Source organism: Monodelphis domestica, chromosome 4, assembly GCF_027887165.1.
Source record: "Monodelphis domestica isolate mMonDom1 chromosome 4, mMonDom1.pri, whole genome shotgun sequence".
NCBI classification, from domain to species: Eukaryota; Metazoa; Chordata; class Mammalia; order Didelphimorphia; family Didelphidae; genus Monodelphis; species Monodelphis domestica.
This window is the reverse complement of record NC_077230.1, coordinates 232,214,229-232,239,127: the sequence shown is the minus strand read 5'-3', so window position 1 is coordinate 232,239,127 and position 24,899 is coordinate 232,214,229. Positions and strand designations below refer to the sequence as shown.

The 24,899-nt window shown below is 37.6% G+C and overlaps 2 protein-coding genes across 3 annotated transcripts in view; both read right to left on the bottom strand.

Moving 5' to 3' along the window:
• MPZL3 (myelin protein zero like 3) overlaps positions 1–17,876 on the bottom strand; it is a 31,800-nt gene extending 13,924 nt beyond the window's left edge. Inside the window, exons 1-4 of the mRNA XM_007494712.3 lie at positions 17,693–17,876; positions 8,799–8,965; positions 2,391–2,601; positions 318–483 (exon numbers count right to left, since the gene is read on the bottom strand). Of these exons, the coding sequence (XP_007494774.2) occupies positions 318–483; positions 2,391–2,601; positions 8,799–8,965; positions 17,693–17,765 (617 nt within the window). The 5' untranslated portion in view covers positions 17,766–17,876. The remainder of the gene's footprint in view (positions 1–317; positions 484–2,390; positions 2,602–8,798; positions 8,966–17,692) is intronic.
• Positions 17,877–19,042: 1,166 nt separating this feature from the next.
• Positions 19,043–24,430, bottom strand: MPZL2 (myelin protein zero like 2). Of its 2 annotated transcripts, none has more exons than XM_007494711.3 (5): positions 24,065–24,430; positions 22,687–22,853; positions 22,181–22,391; positions 21,119–21,269; positions 19,043–20,408 (listed from the first exon to the last, which is right to left on the bottom strand). In XM_007494711.3, the coding sequence occupies exons 1-5, from the start codon at positions 24,117–24,119 to the stop codon at positions 20,405–20,407; spliced, it is 588 nt and encodes a 195-aa protein (XP_007494773.1). In that variant the 5' UTR covers positions 24,120–24,430; the 3' UTR covers positions 19,043–20,404. The 2 variants fall into 2 exon arrangements, with proteins under 2 accessions (XP_007494773.1, XP_003341348.1); XM_003341300.4 differs by having other exon boundaries at positions 21,109–21,269; positions 24,065–24,428.
• Between the last annotated feature and the right edge of the window lie 469 nt (positions 24,431–24,899).

Genomic DNA, 24,899 nt, shown 5'->3' with positions numbered 1-24,899 from the left:
GAATAAGATCATGAAGGGCTTTGAATGTCAAAGGTCACACTTGCACTTCAGGAAATACCCTAACCACTTCAAATTCTATTTTCCAAGGGAACAAAACCAAACCAGGAGACATACGTTTCATTTTTAACCATCTCCAAGAAAAGCTTTATAACAATACTCTCAGCACCAGAATAAAAAAAGCTTTAAGATGAAGCTTGACTAGCAGAAGTGAACAAAGTCTGGAAGAAATGAGATGCTTCAGATATGATTTACTGAGTATTTCCCACCAAAAAAAGACTAATAAAAGGAAATGGATCTCGACTCCAGCCAAAACTTACTCATCTGAAACTTCTATAGATGACTTTTTGTAGCCAGATTTGCTCTTCTTCTTTAGCCCAGCAGACTTCCTCCCCATTCTCACCAAGAGCAGGGTGACCACCACAGCTGAAGGAATGAAGACCAGAATGGACAGCAGTGCCGCAGATGAGAGTTGTATAGCAAAACCTGAGCAAAAGGGAAGAAAACAAGAGAAAAGGACCACAAGGAAGTACATCTTTAAGAATAAAATACATTTAAGGCAGCTAGTTTTTTAAAAAATAAAATAAGATGTAAGGTTCTAAGGTTGGCCACCTTCGTATTTATATTCCTAGCAAATTGTCTGGCACACAGTAAACACTACTAAATGCTTTTTAGTCATTCATAAAATGTTCTTTAATTTACTTTCCTTTAAGGAGGCACACAGCAACCCTGTACTGGGTTCTGTGTGAAGGGAATCCCCTTCCAGGGGCCTTACCTGCATCCCTGTGCTCCAGCATGTGTCATGGGGCACTTGATCCGGAAATGGTGAGGAAATTGATCCAGGAGTAAAGGGAGAATATAAAGTGGGGGATGTAGGAAGTGAGGTTCTCTGTATTCTCTCAGGCACATGGCAGAAGGAAGGTGGCTGAGGAAGCCATGTGGAGAGCACCAATATGGCTAGTTAGAATAGGTTTCCTTTCTCTTTATCTGACTGCCTTCTCCAGTTCAAGTAAATATTAATAAACTGTATGGATATTAAGGAAGAGGAGTTTAATTTAGTTATTACAGTTCAAATTCACTATGGATCATAATATGAAAACAAATGGAAAGTAAGGTCATAGCAATATTATTATTTATATAGCACTTTGAGGTTTACAAAGCACTTTTCTCACCAAAAAAAAAAAGGTGTCAATTCTTCAGCTATTCAGGTTCATATTATCAAGTGCTTTTTGTGTTCTTTTTTTCTCCAAATTAAATAAATAAAATAAATCCTTGCTTGCCACTAAGAAAAAATGACTTCCACATTCAAAGCAGTTGCAAACTTTACCTCTTTTCAAAGACAAAGAACACTATTTGGCAGGAAGAACACAATGGGGAGGCTGGCCTGACTAGAACCGATAAGAGTTAACATTTATATACTTATATAGAAGATGCAGCTTGGAGTCAGAAAGCTATGTGAGTCTACTCAAGGCAACTAACCTAAACTAATTCCAACTTGTACCTTGGGCAAATCTTTAGGACTTACTAAGTCAGAGCTGCTTGCCATACCCTTTCCTTCATCACAGATCTTTTCAGCATTTACTTGTTTACATAATGCTGTAAAGTTTGCAGAGTGCTTTCCTCAGAACCCTAGGAGGTAGGTATTGGTCTCTTTACCATACCACAAAAAACATCCAGTCATGAAAGATGAAGCCAGTCCCATTCCACAACTTATGTTCATTTCAATTTGAAAGGAGGGTGAGGTAGGATGATGTGGTGGGTAGATAGTAGTCCTCGCTTCAGGAAGACATGAATTCTAATCCTGCTTCTACAGGACACATCAGTAGCTGTGTGAACCTGAACCTGAGCAAATCATTTAACCTCTTAGAAGTCACTAAGTTAGGGGGCAGCCGGGTAGCTCAATGGATTGAGAGCCAGGCCTAGAGGTCCTAGGTCCAAATATGGCCTCAGCTACTTCCCAGCTGTGTGACCCTGGGCAAGTCACTTAACCTCCATTGCCTAGCCCTTACCCTCTTCTGCTTTGGAACCAATACACAGTATTGACTCCAAGACGGAAGGTAAGGGTTTAAAAAAAAAAAGTCACTAAGTCTATATATAGCAGAGTAGGTCTAGACCTGCATTGATAGAATTACTCTAGATATATAGGCCCACGCAGACAAAATCGTGGGTTCAGTTAAAAAAAAAAGCTATTAAAAGAAGCTGAAAGGGTGATTCTGCTTATAAATTTAAAATGCAAATTCCAGCAAATAGATCTGAAGAAAAAGAAACTGATTTTAACCAAAAATTACTCAATTGCTCAATGGATTCACAAAAAAGACTTCTAACCACCTGTGATCCAGAAAAGCAGGTACCAGTTCAGTGGAAAGAGCAAAAGTTTTTTGCAACTCTCTTACCCCTTTCAGTGACTACCAGTTCTGTCATGGGAATATTGTGATGGACATCTGGAGGATTCTTCACAGAGCAGCTGAATGTTCCATTGTCCCTCATTGTTGGGTTGCTTATGCTAATAGATGCATCTCCTCGGTACACATCCCCTACCCAAGAAATTCTGTCACGGAATGTGCCTGCCGTGGTTGGGTACTGGAAAGATTGATAATGAAAAATCTAAAAAAAGGAAAATGATGAGAAAAAAGTTAATTTTAAAAATGCTAAATAAATTAAAAAGAAAAAATGCAGGATAGTTGTTGACTTCCCCCCATCCCATGGGGATTTCGAAATCCTTTAAATGTAAACATTACTTTATTATAGATAAGGAAAGAGGACCAAGGAAACTGACCATACCAAGGCATTAAAAGAATCAGGAAAAGCATCTAAGAATTCTACATCACTACTCCCTCAACAACTTTCCCTGAAATCCTAAAATAGGCAATTTTATAGATCTTGATTTCTCTCCTGTCGGAATTGACAGAATTAGCTAGTAGGTATGATAATATGTAACAATCCTTCCAAATTATCTGGTTTGGAAATTAATATAAATGCCCAGCTAATATTTAATAAATACTTTCTTAACTAAACCCTTATTGCTTCAGACTCTCCATACAGAAACACCACCATAAAGCACCTATTTATATATGGTGTTCGGCTGGGCAAATATTATTCATGCAATGACTGCTCTCTTGTACAAAATACACATTTATTCTTCATTTGTCTATCTGATGTCAAGTTACCTTCCCACTCAAAATTCCTAGCAGTCTTCAATTATCAAATTTTCAAGAGGAAAGCAACTTCCTGGGTGAGATCACTCAGTCAAACAGTACACATGGAAATCAGAGATTCTTGCTGAGGCCAACCTCTTGAAGATTTTCAGCATAGTGTCTTACTCTATGTTTCACCAGAATACCGAGTCTTTGAAGTTCATGTAACCTCTGAGGTGAGGTGACAGATAGATCTCAATACTTTGCTCAATGATCAGTCTCACTTAATCCTAAGTAACAAAACATTACTACTTCAGTATCACTCAAGTAATTTAGCCACCACCTCTTTTTCAAATTTTAAAAGCCCATTACATTACAACTTAAACTCTCTTTGAAGAACAGCATTACATGAGGTGTGTTGTTTTGTTTAACATTTCTCACCTCTGGATAAGGGAAGAATTTATGACCAAATGAGATAGAAAGCATTATGAGATGTAAGTGGGTAAAACTTTGATTACATTGATTTGATTACATCAAATTGAAAAGGTTTTGCACAAACAGAACCAATGAAGTCAAGATTAGAAGGAAAACGGGAGTGACGGAGGTGGACAATGGGCAGTGAGGATCAGACATAGAAACAGGACCTTCATACTCTGAAATCTACTATTTCTCACCCATTAACATTAACATAAACTGCAAAATTTGTAGTTTCAGCATGTCAAGCTTAAATTACAAAATCTGTATTATTATTAATGTATAACCATTCTGTATTACTAATCACTCATAATAGTTCTGTACTATTCTATGCACCAGCTTTGTGAACTGTTAGGCTGTACTGTTACCAGCTTTGTGCTATTTTATATTATTAATTGTTCATATTGTTTAGTATTTACCTTAGTTCTGAACCCTTAGACATTATTAATTACCTACAGTGGTCATCTACTGTACTATCTATCCCTTCCCTATGTTCTCTTGAAGGAAGACATTCCAGAAGAGTAGCTTCTGGTACCTCTCCTATACTGACAAATGATGACAAGTGGGACAATATGGGGAACATGAGACACGTGCACTAAGAGCTCTGGTAGTCCAGGGGAATTCCCCAAACCTGAACATGCTCCTTATTCCCTTTCTGGTATCCTCAAAGTCACCTATGCTATGTTAGACCCAACACCACACCTGTAATACCCAAAATGCCCAGGGGTGGACTATTCTGAGAAAAGGTGAAGACTTCCCTGGAATGGAAAGCAACAAGTCCTCAGACCCTCAAGGAATATGCAAACCTTGATCCACACAGAGGAGCTACTACTCCACACCTGGAGAGCTACTACTCCACCAGCTCTTGGGCTATTGGTCTACTCCATCAGTCCTAAGGCTATATGGTTATCCCCCAGGTTATTCTATCAACTATTAGGCTATTATACCATCTTTAAAACATCTTATTCAAATAAAATTATTTTCTTATGTGAAGACTGGATTTAGCTATCTCCTGATTGTAACAATGAAGATACTTAGTTTTTCCTTTATTGTGAAGACTAAATTGTAATCCCCTGATTGTAACAATGAAGGTACTTAGCTCTTCCTTTATTGGGAAGATTGAATTGTAATCCACAATATATTTTTAGATTTTAATCCCCAAAAGGTGATAACTCAGTATTTTAAGTAGATCTACCCATTGTAACTACAAAAAGGTGTTAAGTAACTACAAAAGATGAACTAACCAAAAAAAGGTGTTAAGTAACCAAAAAAGGTATAATCTAAACAAAGAAGGTATGAACTAAAGAGTGGACAGTCCTGGAGAAAAGCGTCTGCTGTGATTGGTAGAAGTGAAATTTAGGGGAGATGACACAAGAGAAAAAGATCTTTAAAAAAGAGGATGAAAGGCCAGAAGAGATTTGGATTCGGTTCAAGGAGATCTCTGGCTAGGAGTTGGACTGGAGGAACTGGACTCCTGGAGGAACTCATGCAGGAGACACTACTTTCATTTTAGATGGTCACCATTGGTGAGTGAAAGGCTGACTTAGTGCCTCCAAGAAAGGTCCCTCATCTTGAGACATTTTTCCCCTGGCTGGGGCTTAGAAATTCTAACTGATATCAGAAGAAGCCAGATAGATTATAGATATAGATATAGATCTTTTCTCTCTTCCTTAATATCTTCCCTCTATTGTAAATAAACTACCATAAATTCCATTTACTTTAGTAATTCATTTTGGGATTTAGAAATTAAATCCCTGGCAACCACCTAATTAATATATTTTAGTCTCAACCACAATTTGAATTTAACACTTACTTCGGTATTGAAAGGAATTTGAACCTCCTATTCTTGGGGTGAGACTCTGCTACAAACTTGGGTGTGTTTTTCCCACAACAAGAGGAGCAGTTAGGTGGTCCAGTGGAGACAGAGACAGTCCTAGACATGGGAGACCCAGGATTCAAATCTGACCTCAGATACTTCCTAGTTGTGTGACATTGGGCAAGTCACTTCACACCCATTGCCTAGCCCTTGCCACTCTTCTGCCTTGTAACTGACACTTTGTATGAATCCTAAGACAGAAGGCAAGGACTTATTATTTTAAAAAAAGAAAAAGGAAAAAAAAGAAGAAAATTGGGGAAAACATTTTACAGCAAGTTTCTCTGCTCAAGGCCTCATTTCTCATATAAAAATGTGAATCATTCTCCAATTGATAAATGGTCAATGATATGAACAAGCAGTTTCCAGAAGAAATCAAAGCCATCTATTCTCACATGAAAAAATGCACTGTCACAACTGATTAGAGAAATGTTAATTAAAACAACTCTGAGGCACCATTAGAATGGCTAAAATGACACTAACGGAAAATGACATGTGTTAGAGGTAATATGGAAAAACAGGGACACCAATACACTGTTGGTGGAGTTGTAAACTAGTCCAACCATTCCAGAGAACAATTTGGAACTATGACCAAAGGGCAATAAAACTGCATACTCTTTGACCCAGCAATACCACTACTTGATCTGTACAACAAAAATATCCAAGAAAAATGAAATGAAACTATCAATAAAAAAACATAGCAGCTCTTTTTGTGATGGCAAAGAATTGGAAATTGAGGAGATGCCCATTAATTGGGAAATGGCTAAGTTGTAGTTATGATTATGATAGAATACTAATGTGCTAAAAGAAATGATAGTTTTAGAAAAACCTGAGAAGACTTACATAAACTGATGCAAGGTGAAATAAGCAGAACCAGAACACTGTACACAGTAATAACAATATTATACAATGATCAATTTAGCTATTCTCAGCAATACAATAATCCAAGACAATTCCAAAGGATTTATGATGAAAAATGCTCTCTACTTCCAAAGAAAGAACTGAGTCTAAATGCAGATTTAAGTATACTTTTTAAACTTTCTTAATTATTCTTGGATTTTTTGGCCTGTATTTTTTGTTTTTTGTAATATGGCTAACATGGAAATGTTTTACACAATTGCACATTTATAATCCATATCAAATTTCCTACCTTCTTGAGGGAGGAGGAAGGAAAAAATATGAAAGACAAAAAATTGTTCAATGAATGCTAATTTTTGTTTACATATAACTGAGGAAAAAAATTTTTAATTAAATGCTTAAAAACAAAAAAAGATTTCTGATCCCAAGGAGTTCCCCACTGATACCTCACTTTTGGTCAAGGAGGTAGAACCAAATAAAATCCTTCACAACTTGCTGATCAGTGGGTGTGAGAAATTTTATCATTCTGAATTATCTGAAGTTTGAATAAAAAGAGATAATGAATTTTACCCAACCTTCTTCACTGAATCTCTTTCCTTCCTACCTCTATTTCATGTGGCAGCCAGGCATGACTCCTAGACTAACTCTTTGAAACTCAGTTTTAAGCAAAAGTTGGAGTGAAAGTTTTGATAGTAAAGAAAGGAGGATGAGTAAATATGAGACTTTTTTTAAAGAATTGTTTTACATAAAGCTGCAGGATTAAAATTCCTGCTTATCCTGGGCTAAGGATATTGCTAAAAATACAACGAGGAAGTTTTATGGCATTACTATTTTCAACTGGACATTTACAACAGGATTCAAAAATATATGTAAATTACAAACAGTCCAAATTACAAAACCATCTGCCACTGACAACACCTACCAAACTGAGCTATACATATGTTGCCACCATTTTCTTTGAAGGAGAATGTGTAAATCAATGTAAATGCTTTATAGGAAAATGTGCAAATATCAACCTACAGGACAAGGACCAAAGCGCACATTTAAGAGTTATACAAACAGATCTGCACCATAAGACAACTAAAGATAACAGAAAGAGTATAGTTTTCATGGCCTGAGAGTGGAGCATAGAGTTAATTTATATTTATATATAACAACCCAGATAGCACCCTTTAAGAATATTAAATCTGAAAGTGAATTTATGAAGTCATGAAATAACTAGCAAGAAAAGGGAATCTTGCATTTCTTGAGTCTCTAATAACTTAATAGCAAGACTCCTTTAGAAAATAAGGTGAAAGGCATATGAAAACATATCTTATCCCCCTAAATAGATTATGTAGCTACATTCTTAGTAATATACTCATTCCAAAAGGAGAAAAGGTCCAGCAGAGTCAAGATGGCGGCATAGAAGCAGCAAAAGTTCAGACCTCTGAATGCCCTTCCTTACCAATTACAAACAATACTCCTAGGGGACTGAAAATCAAACCTAACAACAAGACAGAGCCAAGGAACCCTCCTGCTGGACTCAATCCAAAAGGTACACCCCCAAAAAGCTGGAATTCAAGAACACTCAGGTTTAAGGGGAAGGCAGAAGGAAGGTCCCAGGACCTGCTCCCCCACCTAGAGCGCTAAGCCTCCAGCGGCAGCATGAACCTCTGGGCAGGCAAAGGTGCTTGTCTGGAGGGTGTACCTTATGGACAGGGCTGTGCCAGGCTCAGTGTCAAACACAGGGGAAGGAGCTGGAGAGGGAGCGAAGAGCAGGCAGCCTGGCCACAGAGGCGGAGACCCTCCATATTGCTCCAGCCTTCCAGGAGGTTTTGGCCTCAGAGCACATCCAGCCCAACCCAGTTGAACTTAATTCAATCAAAAGCCTCCAGAGGACAGGGAAGCTCAGAATCTAACACCCCTCCCCCACAGATTGCACCGAGAGATGTTCTGTCAAAGCTCCAAGAGGGGAGACTTATAGAAAACCCCAAAACCAAAAAACTGAGAGAAGCAAGAGCACAGACAAATACAGGGAGTAAAGAAGGGGAAAATATGAACAAACAACAGAAAAAGAAGAAAGAAATTACAATAGACAGCTTCTATACAGGCAATGAACAAAGAGCAAATGGAACAGAGGAGGAGGGATCATCAAAGGATAAATCAACAATCCCAGTGAATTGGATACAGGCTTTGGAAGAACTCAAAATGTAATTCAAAACACAATTAAGAGAGGCTGAAGACAATTGGGAAAAGAACTTAAAAACTAAGATAAGTCATCTGGAAACAGAAAATAGTGTCTTGAAAGCCAAAATCACCCAGCTTGAAAATGAGGCAAAGGAGATGAGAGATGAGGCAAAGAGGATGAAAGATGACCTCCAAAGAAAATCAGACCAGAAGGAGAAGGATGACCAAAAGGAGGAAGTTTGAGATCTATCTATTTTGTTTAACCTCAGCTGGAAGGTCCAAAAACAACTTACTGGCTCTATGCGACTGCTGGTAGGCTGTCGATAAGTCCAATCTATTGTAAGCTTGTCAGAAACAGGAGAAGACGACCTGAAGGTGCATTTCAGCTTGATACTTTCTCCAATATAACCTCGAACATGGGCATCTGCTTTAATCTCCATTGAAAGGACTGCATATAGACCTAAATAAAGGAAGCCAAAATACTTAAAAACTTATTTATTATTTATTTGGAAAGAGAAAACAGATATGAAGAAAGGCTCCTATTATAAATGCAATAAAGAAAAAAATGTAACTTCATTCTGCCACCTATAACCTTATAACTCAGGGGCAATTACTTGACCTCTCTGTACCTCTTTAAATATAAAATGAAATGGTTTAATTAGATTAGACTTCCAAGCTATTTTCCAGTTCAAAGTCTATGATCTATTTATTAGAGTTCTTGATAAAAACCTGAAGCCATGGACTTGACCACTCATGAAATAAGATGGGGGGGGGGGGGGTAACACCAACAGGAGGAAGCTGATATTTTAATCCGTTAATATACTTTATCACTACTGTAGGTTTAAACAATGAAGCAAATGCTTAACTAAAAATCCAAAGCCTGGGTATGTGTAGTGTATAGACTTGTAGCTAAATTGGGCAAAAACAAACATCCACATAATCTGGACTCAAAAGAGAATACCAGAGTGTGTCATATTTTACAGAAGAAAAGATTTGCATCCAAATGTAATACAATTATATTGTCATATGAAAATACTGGCTAAAAACAGAAAATCTTTTCAAAATTTCACACAGACAATTTATTCTGACTGCTCTTTATTAGATGGTTAATAAGTCACAGTTATAAAATAAGTATTGGGAAAAAACTATAATTCTGAATGGAATCCTAAAATGAAATGGATTCTTTATATCTTTTTAAACCATCTACAATCTCATTCCTTCTAAGCTTACCTAATATTTACATTTTATTCCTCTTCTTTCTCAAAAAAATAAAATTGGCACTGCCTTCTAATCTTTGACTTCAGAAACAGCTAGTAGAGATCCATCTTCCACTAGGGAGCCTTCTATTTATAAAAGAAGATAAACTGCTCTTTATTCTTTCTGATCCTCATGCCCTGCCCTGAGCACTTCCCCATCTCTGTCTCCTGATGCCTTTTTCTCCCCTGAATTCCTTCCTCCTATTCTCCTATTAGTTAACTCTTCACATACTCTGAACACAATAGTAAGTCACACAAACGTCATTTCATTTACAGTTCATTAAATATAAATTTAAAAATTTGTATGTCTCTCTCTAAACAATCCCATTTGTTCACCTTCCTTTTTAAAGAAAGATACTGAGATTTGACTATGGGTAATTAGAAAAAATCTTGTACCTTTGGACTCTATCTCAAAGAATTCTTTTTCATCTCCCAGCATCCCTTTCCCTTCTCCACCATACTGTGTGTTCATGATTGTGTATAAGTTTTGGTGACTCCTCTCTCTCTTGCCTCTTCTCTCGTGTGTTCAGTCTGGGAAAACCTCTCTTTACTGAAGGTTTTTTTTTTCTTTTCTACTATCAAGTGATATTTAATAAATCCTATAAAATATATTACTTGGAGTACTGGATATTAATTTTTTAATCTACAACTAATACAAATCTGACCATTGACAAGTATAATGTTTTTGCATTTATAGCAACATCCCACTTTGTAAAGCACTGTGAGGGGATGGAAACAAATAATTGGAATCTGTATGAATCTCCAATTCAACCTGTAGAATAATGCCAATTTAATGTTCCTATAATTAATCAATTATAAACAAGTATTTTATTTTTTTAAACCCTTACCCTCCATCTTAGAATCAATACTGTGTATTGGTTCCAAGGCAGAAGAACAGTAAGGGCTAGGAAATGGTAAGTGTCTGAGGCTATATTTGAACTTAGGACCTCCTTTCTCTAGGTCTGACTCTCATTCCACTGAGCTATTCAACTGCCTTCTGTGTGGAGAGAAAATAATCAATTTGTTCTTCTCAGAGATTCCATTAGAGAGGAAACCCTGTTTAGGAGTTCAGAATAATATCTCAAAGACATTTTGTTATTGCCATAGGTCCAGTGGGTTGAGATATCTCTTCTCTCAAAGAAAGCAAACCATTAGGCTATCCTCTCCTCTGACCTTTAGAAGTCAGAAGAGTCACTCCTGAAGACATAGCTACCTCTTCATAGCCTCCCCTCCCCCCCTAACCTCACCTGATAGAACTCATGATAGGACTCATGTTGGGGGAGGTGGGGGGAGATGTTCATGCTATGTAACTTTGTGCTTGCTGATTAGGTGACTAGATTATAAGTTCATCCCCAGACCATGGGTATCCAACAGAGTGGGTGGTGGTTTGTGTCAGGAATCTATAAAATGCTGACCCCTTTTCATGAGAAAGATTAAGCCTTGCTTCTGTTCACTTAAACAGTCTCTATTTCTTTAAGCCATATTGTCTCAGATACCGCTATTAAACACTTACTATATGCCAGGAACCATGCTAAAACACTAGGGAAATAAAGAAAAAAAGCAAAAACAGTACCTTGCATAAAAAGGAAAAAGTACAAAGAATAATGAACAGGATGATTTCAGAAAGAGCTAGAAAGACCTACATGAACTGATGCAGAGTGAAATAAATAGAACCAGGAAAACATCATACACAGTAACTGCAATATTGTGGAACATCAAATGTGATATATTTAGCTACTAACTGTAAGAGTTAAAATAGTTGAGGCCATAAACTATAGTGATTAAAATAGTGGGAGATATAAATTGTAGTAGATATAAGAGTGGATGAGTAAGTTGTGACCACAGGAAATATGTTTTCACTACAGTGTTTTGTTTTTAAATCAAATATAAGGTGGTCGCCAGGGAAATAGTCCCAGTTATTCAAATATACCCAAGTCAGCTGGGTTTTATAGCGATTTTAATTAATACAAATGAGGAATTAAAGAAAAGGAGAGAAAGAGAGAAAAGGGGGAATAATGAGAAAAGGATAGGCCAGCCCAGGGCAGCCCTGGCCAACCCAGGCCTAAGCCCTTAAGAGAAAGATCAGTCAGTCCTTAATCACTCACCACAAGATTTGTCCAAGCAAGGATTCTAGTGACACCAGGCCAGCTTCATCTCAGCTGACTCCACCAGCTCAATGCCTGAATCTGAATGACATCTGAATGAATCTGAGCTCCTATTTAAAGGGAATTTTCTCCTATGTCACCTCCCCTAAGTCCTTATATCTACCAATCACAGTAGATGTTTTTCCAAGGACAGACCATTTTTAGTTCACACCTAAGAAGGTGTAAATTTTTGAGTAATTCACACCAGGAAAGCTCTGAGTAAGTTTCTCACCTCTTTGTTCCTTGTAAATTCACAAGTTGCTTGACCTTTATAGGTACTTATCACCCTTTTGTATTAGTCCTAAAATAGGCATGGCCTAAGAACTTTTTGTCCCACTATAAGTATGGGTTTAAGTACTTTTCATTGTTCAGAAAGGAGTTTACAACTTTATCTTCCCCTAAGGCATGCTTAAGTATGGTGAAGTAGAGTTCTCACATTCCTGATCTAAGTAGAGTTCTCATATTCCTGATCTAAGTTACTTTCACTGCCCAAATGGTGAATGGTCCCAATGGGGAAGTTTTAAGGTTTACAATCCTAACCCTATGAAGTAGGGTCTGAAAATTTTTTAAGGTTCACATAACAGCAATACAATGATTCAGAATAATTCTGAGACTTATGAAAAAGAATGCTATCCACCTCCAGAGAAAGAACTGTTAGAAGTAGGAATGAAAATTAAAGCATATGATTTATTAATTCTTTATTTGGGTATATGTTTTGGGATTTGTGCCAAGAGCCATCAAGACCACACTTTTTGACATGGTCACACATGGAAACCGGAGGCTGCAAAGCGGCCCCCAGGAGGGATGGAAACACACCCGTGTGACTTCTTTTATTACATTCCCTTATTATTGGAATTGCTATGATTATTATTCTTACTTAGCCCCAGAGAAAATAAATGAGAGCAACATGCCTGCAAGGTTAATACAAATGTTCCACCCTATCCCCTAGAATATCACCAAGAGATTCTACTTACAAAATTAAACCTAAAAATTCCTGTGTACCCACTTAGATGGGAACCCCCTTTCCTAGGTTTAAAACCTCTAATAAAACTGCATTTATATTCTCCAGCCCCACTACAAGACAGAGACGACAGGTATATTAATTGCCTCTCAGACAGACAAGTACATTATACTTCACTGATTTGTTTTGCAATACGTCCTGGAAACCTGATATTAAAAAATACCTAAAACTGGGTTATGTTTTTCCTATCCTCTGACCCCCCCACTTAGCAGCAGTGCTTTTGTTGACTATCTCCTTAGAAGTCTAATTGATTATGTAAGTTGATTAAAAGTAACAAATAATTATTCTTAAACTTAACCGCATGTCTGAGCCTCACAGGTTAACAAGAACTGACCTCTGGCTATCCTGCCTGTGAAAAGAAAACATTTATCTTTAGAAAAGCTTCACATTTGTTGTCAGAATCTATAGCAACATAGTATGTAGAATAATAATAGAATGTTAATCAAACAATTTGTTAAAAGTTATGACTTATCCAATTATCTGCAAGGAAGCATGTATGTTGAAAATGAAACTGTGTAACCATGAAGGTATAAAATAAAGCCAAACTTGAAGCCAGGTGGAGCAGTTTTTCTGTTAGGCCTGTGCTGCAGGTTGAAAACGAAAGCTGTGTCCCATTCATTTATCTGCCAACACTGCCACATCCAGTCAAAGAACCCCCAACTTCAGACTGCTGTCCTGTCTGTGAGATTATGAATAGATACAATCATTCTGGTTCTAAAATTATTCAGACAATTACTTAAATGTCCATACCCTTTGACTTGGTGATTCCATTGTTGACAATGACAAAAAGAAAGGTCACATATATACCAAAATATTTATAGCAAGCACTTTTTGTGGTAGCAAAGACCTAGAAACAAAGAAGATATCTATAAACTGGGGAGGTGGGTAAACAAATCATATAAATGAATACAGCAGAATTACTATGCTGGAAAAAATAACAAACTCAACAAATACAAAACAAAGTAAGCAGAAAAAAGAAAATATATACAATGATCCTGATGATGTAAGTGGAAAGAGGAACAGCAATTTAAACTGAATGCTCTGAAATTTTAAGAAAACTTAACCCTAAAGAACAGATATGTGAAGACATCTTCCTCCAGTCTTGTAGAAGCAAGGACTATGCATGTGGTTTACTACATATTAATGTCAGGTTTATTTGACATGTTATTTAGCATTCCCAGATTTTTTTCCCCTTCTTCCTTTTTCATGCTTTAATATAAGGGACTGTTCCCTAGGATGGGGGAAAAAAAGAAAACAGTGGGAAATATAAATGATATAAAAACAAGATATAAAGAAAATTTTATTTTTAAAAATTTATAAAAGATAATACTCGAGTTAAGAAAAGGCCAAATGGGGTAATAATTGAACCAGTCTTATTTTCAACAGTGAAAAGGAAAACCAAATAAAGAGTAGTGCTGTTCCAAAGTCTACCTAGGAAATAAAAAGACAAAAGCTCTACTAGTCAATTATCAACTTTTATCTAAAATGGATCTGTTGATCCTATGGCTCACAGTGATCCAATATCAGCACTCCCTAATAATACATCCACTCATTCACAACCTCCTCATCCCTTGTTCTTTAATAAATCCTCCTCGAGAGTCCAAAAATCTAGATTTCTAGTCAACAGTCAGTGAATAAACATTTCTCAAGTGCCTGCAGTGTCCCAGGCACATTGCTAAGTGCAGAAAATAGAAAGAAAGGTAAAGGACAATCCCTGCCCTGGAGAAGCTCACAGTTAATGGAGGAGACACTTATAAGAAACAAGCTACTTATAGGATGAATAGGGAATAATCAAGAGAAGAAAGACCTAGGATTAAGGGGGGCTAGAAAAGATTACTTGGTGAAAGTGAGGTTTTAGCTGGGATTTGACAGAAGCCAGGGAATTTGGAAGAATATCAAAAAGAGAATGATTGACAATATTGAAGACTGCAGACAGATCAAAAAAGATGAAGATTAAGAAAAGACTTTGGAAGTGACAATAAAGAGATCAATGAAAACTCTGAAGAGACAAGTTTCCATGAAATAATGAGGTATGAAGCCAGAATTGTTAAGAAGGGAATGAAAGGAAGAAAAAAAAAGGAGAGTGAAAGCAAAGTAGAATCACCTATATCATGCATAGCCTCCTCAAGGGCTTCAGCCACAAAAGGAAAGATAAAGGATGATTGTTAGTGGGATGGAAGGATCAAGTGAAGGGTTTTTGTGGATAAGGGAAATATAGGTTTGTAAGTTTGTAAGCAGTAGGGAAGCAGCCAGTAGCCAGGGAGAGAATGTCAAGAGAATGTCAATCCCTCAATAAACATTATATTTATATATATATATATATAAATATTTTATATATATATATATATATATAAATATTATATATATATATATATATATATATATGAGGACTCCCTGTCTTCAAAAAGCTTACAATCTAATAGGGAAAGCCAACACACAATAGGAAGATGAAAAGCAAGAGAAAAAAGGTGCTGCCAGGAGGTACTCAATACAGGGGCATGATCAAAAAGTCAGAAGTCCCATAGTGCAGCCAGGTAAGAAATAAAATGATCTAACCTGGGATCCCTACTTAAATGGAGGTTTGGGGAATTTACAGTTCTGCCTTCCAATCAGTGCTAAAAAAGCAGAGAACTTCCCAGCTGTGTGACCCTGGGCAAGTCACTTGACCCCCATTGCCTAGCCCTTACCACTCTTCTGCCTTGAAGCCAATACACAGTATTGACTCCAAGATGGAAGGTAAGGATTTAAAAAAAAAAGAAGAAGAAGAAGGAGAAGAAGAAGAAGAAGAAGAAGCAGAGAACCAGGAGGGAATCTTAAAGGATGATGTGGTCTTCTCAGTGAGCTTCCTAGAGTATGGTTGAAAAGTCAAAGAAGATTGAAGATAAAGTAAGATATTAAGAATGATAGATGGGACAATCTGCTTAGGAAGACAGGAAACAAAGGAATCATTTTTGACATGCATATAGACAGGTTTGCATTGGCAAAGAAAAGAACGACCTCATCATGCGAGATGGGAATATAGGATATAGAGGCAGAAGGCATTTGGGAGATGTGAGATGAGGAAGGGAGAAGTTCTCAATGAATGGCTTCAGCTGAGAGATTAAGAGAAAGGCAGATTCCTATATATCAGTTGGGAGTTAAAAACAACCTTGAAATACAAATGTGTCCTTTTAGAAATTTAGTTTAAATTTAATAAACTACCTATAATTTATTTGTTAACCTCCACTTCCTTTCTTAATATTCACATTTGAATATAACTGAACACTGAGAGATCTACACATACTGTAAACATTTACTAAATTTACATTTGTTAAACATTTTCTGTTGTGAAGTGGAGATGGGTTTCCTTATGAATTTGGAAATGGGACAGACAACCCCAAATACTTTATTGCAAAAGAGCTTAGTTGAAAAACTGGACATTTATGATGACAGAGGCACCCGCCTGGGAGGGGTCAGGGAGTATGCAGGAAACATAAATATTAGTCACCAGATTAAAATTTTCTCCACCTTAAACTCCTAAGACCTAAGACACCAACATCTTTGGATTAAGGGTCGCTTTTCAGAAATTTCCTTGAAGAGGAAAATCTTCTGGCTGTTTAGTTTACAGGAACTAGTAACTACCTATGACTATATCATAATAGAAGGTATTACTACAATATGGATTATCAGAAAACCCATTGATATCCTTCCAGGTATTAACTACAAAGGCCCTCCCCCCCCCCCCCAACCCTGCCAGCACCACCCCACTGCCAACTGCAGAGGAATGGCAGTTGGGTATTTCATTCACTCTCTAGTTAATTTTGTATTTTTAAACTTCTCTAAACTTCTCAAGGCTTAAGAAATTGGGACACAGTTGCAACGTTCTATTCAAAAGCACATTCTACATCACTTTCTTTAGCAAATAAAAATTAAAGTCAAGAAATTTTATTTTTGATTAGTGACGCTACCAATCCCTTCCCTTTGGTTAGAAAGGAATTTAGAACATAGGGTGCATATTTTCAGTCTTTTAAATATCAAGGCTTACTAATATGCCATAAAATGTTGAGATGGGAACTTTATTTCTATACACTATTTTATATACATATGCAATATGTATACATATCTGATATTTATATGCAGATATAATTTTTGCTACACTATTTCAAAGCTGAATTCTCTAACATTTTACACATTTTCACGGGGACATTCTTAGGTTTCTTACATAGACCCAAAACTCTGAAGGATTATAAATGGGGCAACTGGGTTCGAATCCTGCTTCTGCCACATTGTGTCTGTTGCCTACAAAATTATCCAGATTATTTCCCCACCTCTGTGGGCTTCAGTTTCCTCATCTGTAAAACGAGAATAAATCTGTGGTTCCTAAACTGTTTAGGTCTCAAGATTCTTTGACACCTAAAAATACTGAGGACTTCACATTGTTTCTATGTCGCTACTATATTTAATGACTTAAAACTGTTATTAATAAAGTTTTGACCCTGTGTACTGCCATCCGACGACAAGCACGATACGATGGCAGAGGCTGGGACTTGGATGCCCAACAGTAGCAACCCTGTCATTTAGACCCGCGCCAAGAACCCGACCGAATTTCCTCCCCATCCCTAATCCGTGATGCTAATCTTTAAACTTCCCAAACACCCAGAACCATAAGAGGACCTGCCTCCTCTGGGGACCCCCCACCCGGAAGCGGAAGAGTGACCATCTTCCTACCCCCCACTAAAAAACACACACACACCCGGAAGTAGGGCGCAAGCAACCCAGGAACTTACCTTGAAAGAGCAGAAAACTCAGCAGCCGGGAGAAAGCACGGCAGCAGCCTCCAGCTAAGCCGATGGGCCGCATCCCGGCACCGCTGCCGATACCTACGAGAACCTTGGTTTACGGCTCTCTCGACCTACACAGGTGATACCGGAAGTGACGGATAGGAAGGGCGGACGCCAATGGAAACCAAGATGGCCGCCGGGGTTGTCATGGGAACGCGTTGTGGTTCTGCAACCTTACTCACCTGAGCACTCTGTAAAATGCCTAACATCCATCTCGAAGTGGGCAGGCACATTCTTCATCTATCGGAGAATGAAGCAGTCTACTTTGAATGCCTGGGGAAAGGGAGTTCCGCGGCATTGGCTCATGGCCTTGAGCGGAAAGGCCTTTATTGGCCTTAGGTGGATGTTAGTCGGGGAACCAGAACTACCTGTTGGGAACAGACTCCCAGTGTATTTGTCACATTTGGAAGGGGCCTGACAGAGCTGCTGCCTTGGCCTAAGGGCCACCACTCCCCCTGCCTCCCTTGAGAATCTGTACATGCATAGCAGACATCAGTGCCCTTCCAGGGCAGGAACCAATAAATATTTATGCTATTGAGGGAATATCATCTTAGAAAAGAAAGTGGAATTTACCTTTACCTTGTAGCAATAAGGCAGTCATTCCATTTATCTCTAGGCTTGAAGTATATAAAAGAAGGATGATGACAGGACTTTCAAGGGGGGGGGGGGAATGTACCTTATGTCAAACACTGTTCAGATTTTTATTGATTCCAGGCCTTCTATTGAAGAAAGTGAGATGAAAGCAAAAATATGTTTTAGCATCTAGAGAACAGAATGATAAAGCTGGGGTTTCAGAGACTATCTTGGCCAACTCCCCTGTTTTATATAAGAAGAAATTAAGAAACAGAAGTCACTTCTCATTGTCATATGGCAAATAAGTGGTAGAACCAGTACTAAAATAAGGATTTTCTGACTATTAACTCTTCCATTACATCCCTTAAGTTTTAAGATGCTTCCTATTTTCAGACTTACCCTGCTTCATTAGAGGCATAGGAACTAGTAACTTTGCCTAATGCTTTTAGATTAATTTAAAAATATTGGTGGAGAACAGACAACATATTTCCTTAACCTCTAAACAGTCAAGAAGCTAAGTGTCATTGTCCTTTGTAGACTAGCAAAGAGCAGAGATGGAAATCAAACCTAATTTATTCATCTAGTAATATCCACCTTCAGTGATTTTTCTTAAGACAATTTTTACTTTATTTCAATTAAGAGCTTCATTTCCTCCCATCCCATCTGACTTTTTTTAATATTCTTTAAACTCTTATTTTTCTATATGAAAATAATGAAAGATGCTTTATTACTAAAGGTAGTGTTTATTCAAATGAGTATATATAGCTTAATAAAAAATAAATTACAATACAAAAAGGGCCAGTAGGATAGCTATCCAAATAAGAAATCAAAATTTTCTCTTTGTATGTTTTAACCAAGACACAAGCAAGCTACCAGTTTTTCTGGAATCAAGACTAAGGTAAGTTATTTTTTAAAAATATAATTTTTCATTTATACAATACTATCCAAACCATCTATCTGCAGAAAACTAATAATAATACTTTAAGATATTTAATTTTTTAAAATAAAATGTGGGTTAAAAGTAATAGAAACCTAAACCCAAATAATCTTCTATAAAAATCTTGGAAGTTGTCTTTAAATATAGCTTAAAGTAGGATATTTGGAAGTCCTAGGAAATAGTCTCCCTAGACCAATTTCATTTGTTAAAAGAAATATGTCTGCTAACTAAAGATGAAGTCGTGCCAACAATCAAACTGTATTGTCCACTTGTATTTAAACTTCCACATCTACACATTAAATGTTACTGTGACTTACAAGTGAAAGAAAACTGAAAACTGGACATTTTTTAAGAGGTACTCTCCTTGAAAATGAGGCCTACTTTCAAAGTTAGTTTTAAACTACTGATGTACTAATTCATAAAAGAAATATCTTTCATCATCACTCTGGATCAACCATAATGAAACCTAGATTTAGAATTCCCTTTTATTCCACACTCAAAACAAAAAATCAAACCAAAAAAAGTTCTTTCTCTTTAGCAATGTACCTACTTTTTCAGAGCTGTACATAATACTAAATAAAATTTCCACCACTTTTGGGTCCTTTTTACAATCTTCTATCCCTTATCCCAGAGTTGTGATGCTCATCTTCTGAATTCCAGTGATAACTTGCTTTATGCCTCAATATGAGCCTTTCAGTTGCAAAATCACATTAAACTAAGCAGTCAGCAATTTCTCAGCACATCATTATTCTTTTCAAACCAACAGTTTGAAGTTTCATATTACTTCTGGTGAAACACAGAAACAACTGTGAGATTTATCTAACTGTTTGATTAAGGACATGAGAGAATAGAGAACCCATATATCAGATTTAATACAAGAATTTTGTCTCCTCATCTTCAGAAGGAAATATGGTGTTTCATTTTCATTCTGCTTGATGGCACGGGATTTAAATAAAATCTTGATAAAGGCAAAATGAGAACATTTTGGCAATGTTTCCTCAAGAAGAGTCTTGCACTGGCACATGAGGGCCTAAGGCAGCATATCAGGATGGATGTGAATTAGCAGAGTTGGTTCGAATAGATCTTTACTGGAGTAGCTGAAGGAAAGTTTCCATGAATCCCAACATATCTTAGAGCTTCTTGTTCAATTACCTGAGATACAAAGCAAAAACTAAAATGAAAAATATATTTGCTTCTGCCTACTAACATTAATCAAAAACTTATCAATACCAAAGTATATTCTGCAATGAGTAGTGACACAGTATAACACAGTATAGCAGGACATTGTGCCTTGGATCCATGCTGTCATCATCATATATGTTCTCCATTCTTGAGAAGGAAAATGTTACAAAACCACTAGTGGGTTTCTCTCGGCTTTATAGAGACATACCTATACTGGGTCAAGACTGATTACTACATTTTATTTTCCAGTTATTTTTCTTCACCTTCTATTTCATGAACACTTAGAGTTTTAATTTACAGCTTCCAAATTAAGCAAAAACTTTTCTATTTAATTTCTTATTATCAATTTTTACTTTTTTTGCTTGATTAAAGTAAGATAAAGGAGCAGCTGGGTAGCTCAGTGGATTGAGAGCCAGGCCTAGAGATGGGAAGTCCTGGGTTCAAATGTGACCTTAGACATTCCCAGCTTTGTGACCCTGGGCAAGTCATTTAATCCCCATTGCCTAGCTCTTACCACTATACTGTCTTAGAACCAATATTCAGTATTGATTCTAAGGCAGAAGGTAAGGGTTTAAAAAAAATTTTTTTTAATAAATAAAGTAAGGTCTTTATGTATGGCAACACTATGAGAGTCACCATGAAAGGGTGTTAGAAATTTTTCCAGAATTACCCAGTCTTACGTTGATTCTGTCTCCACTGCCACATGGCCTCTATGGGCCCACCGTCTTTTACGGGAGTGCTGGAAGAGGACCACCACAATTACTATTAATACCATCAGTGCACAGGCAGAGCCAATGGCCAGAGCCAGGAAATAGATCTCAGAGAAACGTACTGCACAAAGGAAAAAGGATATATTAAGAATACAGATCATGGAAATTCTCCAAGATACAGAGAGCTGAATTTTCAGCATCATAAATCTTCCCCAATTTACATGCAAAATGCTTTTACTACCAAGGGTTAAGCCTTTCCAGAATGATTCAAAAGAGGCATGGGCTAGATTAGTGCCCAAAACTGCAAGAAAACTACTTCAGATCAACATGTACCCCTTCTTTCCTTTAGTTTTTCTCTCTTCCCATAACCTATCTCACTTTCCTATCCAATTTATTTTAAGGGCACATTTTAAACTAGGTTTTGTGTGAAAAGAGGAAATATACCTTTTCACAAATCTCATTGCTTTCTATTCACTTTTTTTATTCATTACTATCTTCTGGTCTATCCCCCCCATAAGGTAATATTATAAATTTTATATTTCTTTTCTCTTCTTTCCATATATTCTCCCCCTCTACCTAAACAGGTTTTTTTGTTGTTGATGCTGTTTTTTAAACCCTTATCTTCCACCTTAGAATCAATAATGTTTATTGGTTCCAAGACAGAAGAGTGGTAAGGGCTAAGCAATGGGGGTTAAGTGACTTGTCCAGGGTCACATAACTAGGAAGTATGTGAGGCCCAGAAACTCCCATCTCTAGGCCTGGCTCTCAATCCACTGAGCTACCCAGCTGCCCCCCACCTAAACAGTTTTGTAATAATTTTCCTAAATCCCTTTGACTCATCTACTTTTATTTCTTTTCAAATCTGAGCTCAAATGTTTATTTTTGCCTCAGAGTTCTTCATTCTACCTCTCTATCACTTAATTCTATAGAATAAGGTCTTTTCCCCCCTCCCTTCCCTCCAGTCTTTCTAGCAGCCATCATGGAATCCTCTCTTCCAAAAAATCTCCCACTTTAATCCCTCAGTTCACTTACCTGTCTGTACAACACTGAGTCGAGTCTCCCCTATCACCCCATCAACATCTGGTGGATTCTTCACCTGACAGGTAAATGTCCCATTGTCGTTAAATTGTAGTTTCCAGATGATGATGGAGACATCATTCCGGTTTACATTTCCGTCCCAGACCACCCTATTTTTAAAACGTCCAGCAGTTGGTGGGTAGGGCTGTTCATGGAAGTAAAACACCTAGAACGAGGGAATTGCAGAGAAGCTTTTTCATTTTCTATTTGGTCCTACATGGCTGGATAGTAGGAATTCGAAGAGAATGCCACTAAGCCTAGTCAATGCTTCATCTTTTCTGCTAAGTGTACTGTTCCTTAAGAAGCTATTAAATTCTTGTTTACCTGCCTTTAATTCTTCTCAGGCTGTCCTCTTGGGAATTTTCACTCTCTGGTCCCCAAGAGTAATTACAAAAAGAACAAGAGGAACTTGCCATAAATTATTCCACCCAGAACTCCTTGGAAAATGATTATCTACTTACAAACTCCTCAGCACCCCCATCTCGGGGACGGAAATTCCAGGTTACCGTTAGGGCATTACCCACAGGGGAGAAACTGGAGAAAGTGCATTTTAGCCGAAGGTCTGTCCCATTAACAGCCTCTACTACTCGGGAGGTATAAACTTCCACAGCTGCTATGTGCCAAACAACTGCAAAGAATGGAATGGAGAAGATTCAAGAAAAAAGATGCATTATGGAAAAAAAAAAACCTTCCTAACCACATTGTTCTGCTAATAGTAATAGAATATATTGATATGGTGCTCAATAAAGCACTTTCCTCCCAATTCTGTAAGTGGGTCTTCATGGAATTCTGAAGTGCTCCCAACATAACAGGCCAGATAGGTTAAGCAGTCAAAACTGGGATGTCCCTTTGACCAAATTTACATTCCTGGAATTCAGAACACTTCTATGCCCTATGATAAGTTAAAGGTTAAAAAAAAAATGCCAGTCATACATTATTATAAAGCAGCCTGGCATGCTGTACACTCACTTCCCAGGTAGAAATTTTTTTTATCAAATTAGAAATATTGGAGAGTGAAAACAAGACCGAAAAAAAACCTAAGTTTTGTGATATTTGGTTATGGATATTGTATTTGTTTTACAAGTCATTAATATTGCCTTCACAAGAGAGAAATTTTCTTACATATTCTATGTAGTTCCTAATACTACAGGAGTTCCAAAAATAAACACTAAAGTATTCTGGAATATATTTACTTGGAGCTACTATACCACTAATATTTTTTGCCATCAAAAGATCTAGAGCTGGAAGGCATTTTCGATATCATCTAATCTAGTGCCCTCCTTTTTTCAGTTAAGGAAATCAAAGCCCAGAAGGTTAAAGTAACTTGCCCACAATCACATAGGAAGCAAATATTCAAACTCATTTCCTCTAACTTCAAATCCACTTCCTTTCTACTATACCCTACTGCTTCTCATGTGCTTCTCAGGAATATGTATTCACAAATGGCTGTGTGCTTGTTCAAAACCAGATAGTTTCAAAACCACAGCGCTTCATGTGTCTGTAACAGCAAAACCGAGGACACATTTACCTGCAACCCACTGAATCAAATCTTTTCTGGGGCTATAGTCTGATAATAGTCAAGAAGAAAATAATGTGTAACCTGAGATCAGAAAGCACTCAGTGTATCTGAATCACTGGCAACCAGAACACACCTAAACCCGTTTGTCCAAAGGCAGTTCCCAAAAAGCAACCCACTAATTTGGGTTTCAGTGGAGACAAACCAAAGAAAACTCTGGTTCAGCCTCACTGACATAAATTCCTAGGGATTCTTAAACTCACCAACTAAATGGCCGGAAGACGGCATGAGAGAAAGGCACAGCCAGAATAAAAGCTCCTTACCTGCGAGTTGTATGCAAAAAAGAAGTACAGCACATGTCGGGCTCTTACCATACATCAGGGAAACCCAGCCCTCACCCCGATACCAAAAAGGGCAGACTGAGGGAGCCCAGACCCTTCAGAGGTTGCACCAAAAGTATGAGAGGAGCAGTGTGTCCAAAAAGAGTAGATTCTGACTGCAGAGAAAATTCTTTATGATCCTCTTCACCTCTGGGAATCCAAGCTTTGGTGCCTCTGACTCATGCTAGTTCTGGCTGTCCACTCTGCTGGAATGAAAGGTGGGGCCTCTGAAACACTTCCCTCTTTTCCTCCCTCCCAGCCTGCTTAAAGGACCCAAGCTGTGCTGATCCTCTCTTAGCTTTTCACATAATCTAGCCCAGCTCTGGCCCCTGGATAGCCTCAGAAATAGAGGTGGAGTCAAGTAAAGGGAAATATGTCCCAACCTTTCTCGTATTTAATGCACATCATACTATTTAAAACAGGTTTTGGGTGTGCCTGGGAAGCAAATGTTGAAATAATTCCTGAACGCTACCTTGCAGTTATTCCGCTTCCTAAAGCACAAAACAGCATATACTGCCTAAAGCCAAATACACTTTGGGAATGGGTTCAAATCCACCCCCACTGCATCCCCCTCCAAAAAAAAAAAATCGGACTATTATTTCAGATAGTTTAAGAGTTCCTCAGGCCCAAAATATTTCCTGCTTGGACATAAGCCCCAATCCAATATTGACTGCATGGTTTAAAATGAGATTGTCCCTTAGCTTTATTTGCTGATTTTCATAACATTCCTCACTTCCAGTTCTCAGATCTGTCAAATTACTTCAGTTTCCAGTGTTCA

Excerpts from the sequence above, each read along its gene's own strand:
- MPZL2 (XM_007494711.3), bottom strand. The coding sequence starts at position 24,119 with ATGTATGGTAAGAGCCCGACATGTGCTGTACTTCTTTTTTGCATACAA. Across the intron at positions 22,854-24,064 it reads TTTTTGCATACAACTCGCAG|TTGTTTGGCACATAGCAGCT; the intron begins GTAAGGAGCTTT and ends CATTCTTTGCAG. Across the intron at positions 21,270-22,180 it reads ACTCAGTGTTGTACAGACAG|TACGTTTCTCTGAGATCTAT; the intron begins GTAAGTGAACTG and ends TCCTTTGTGCAG.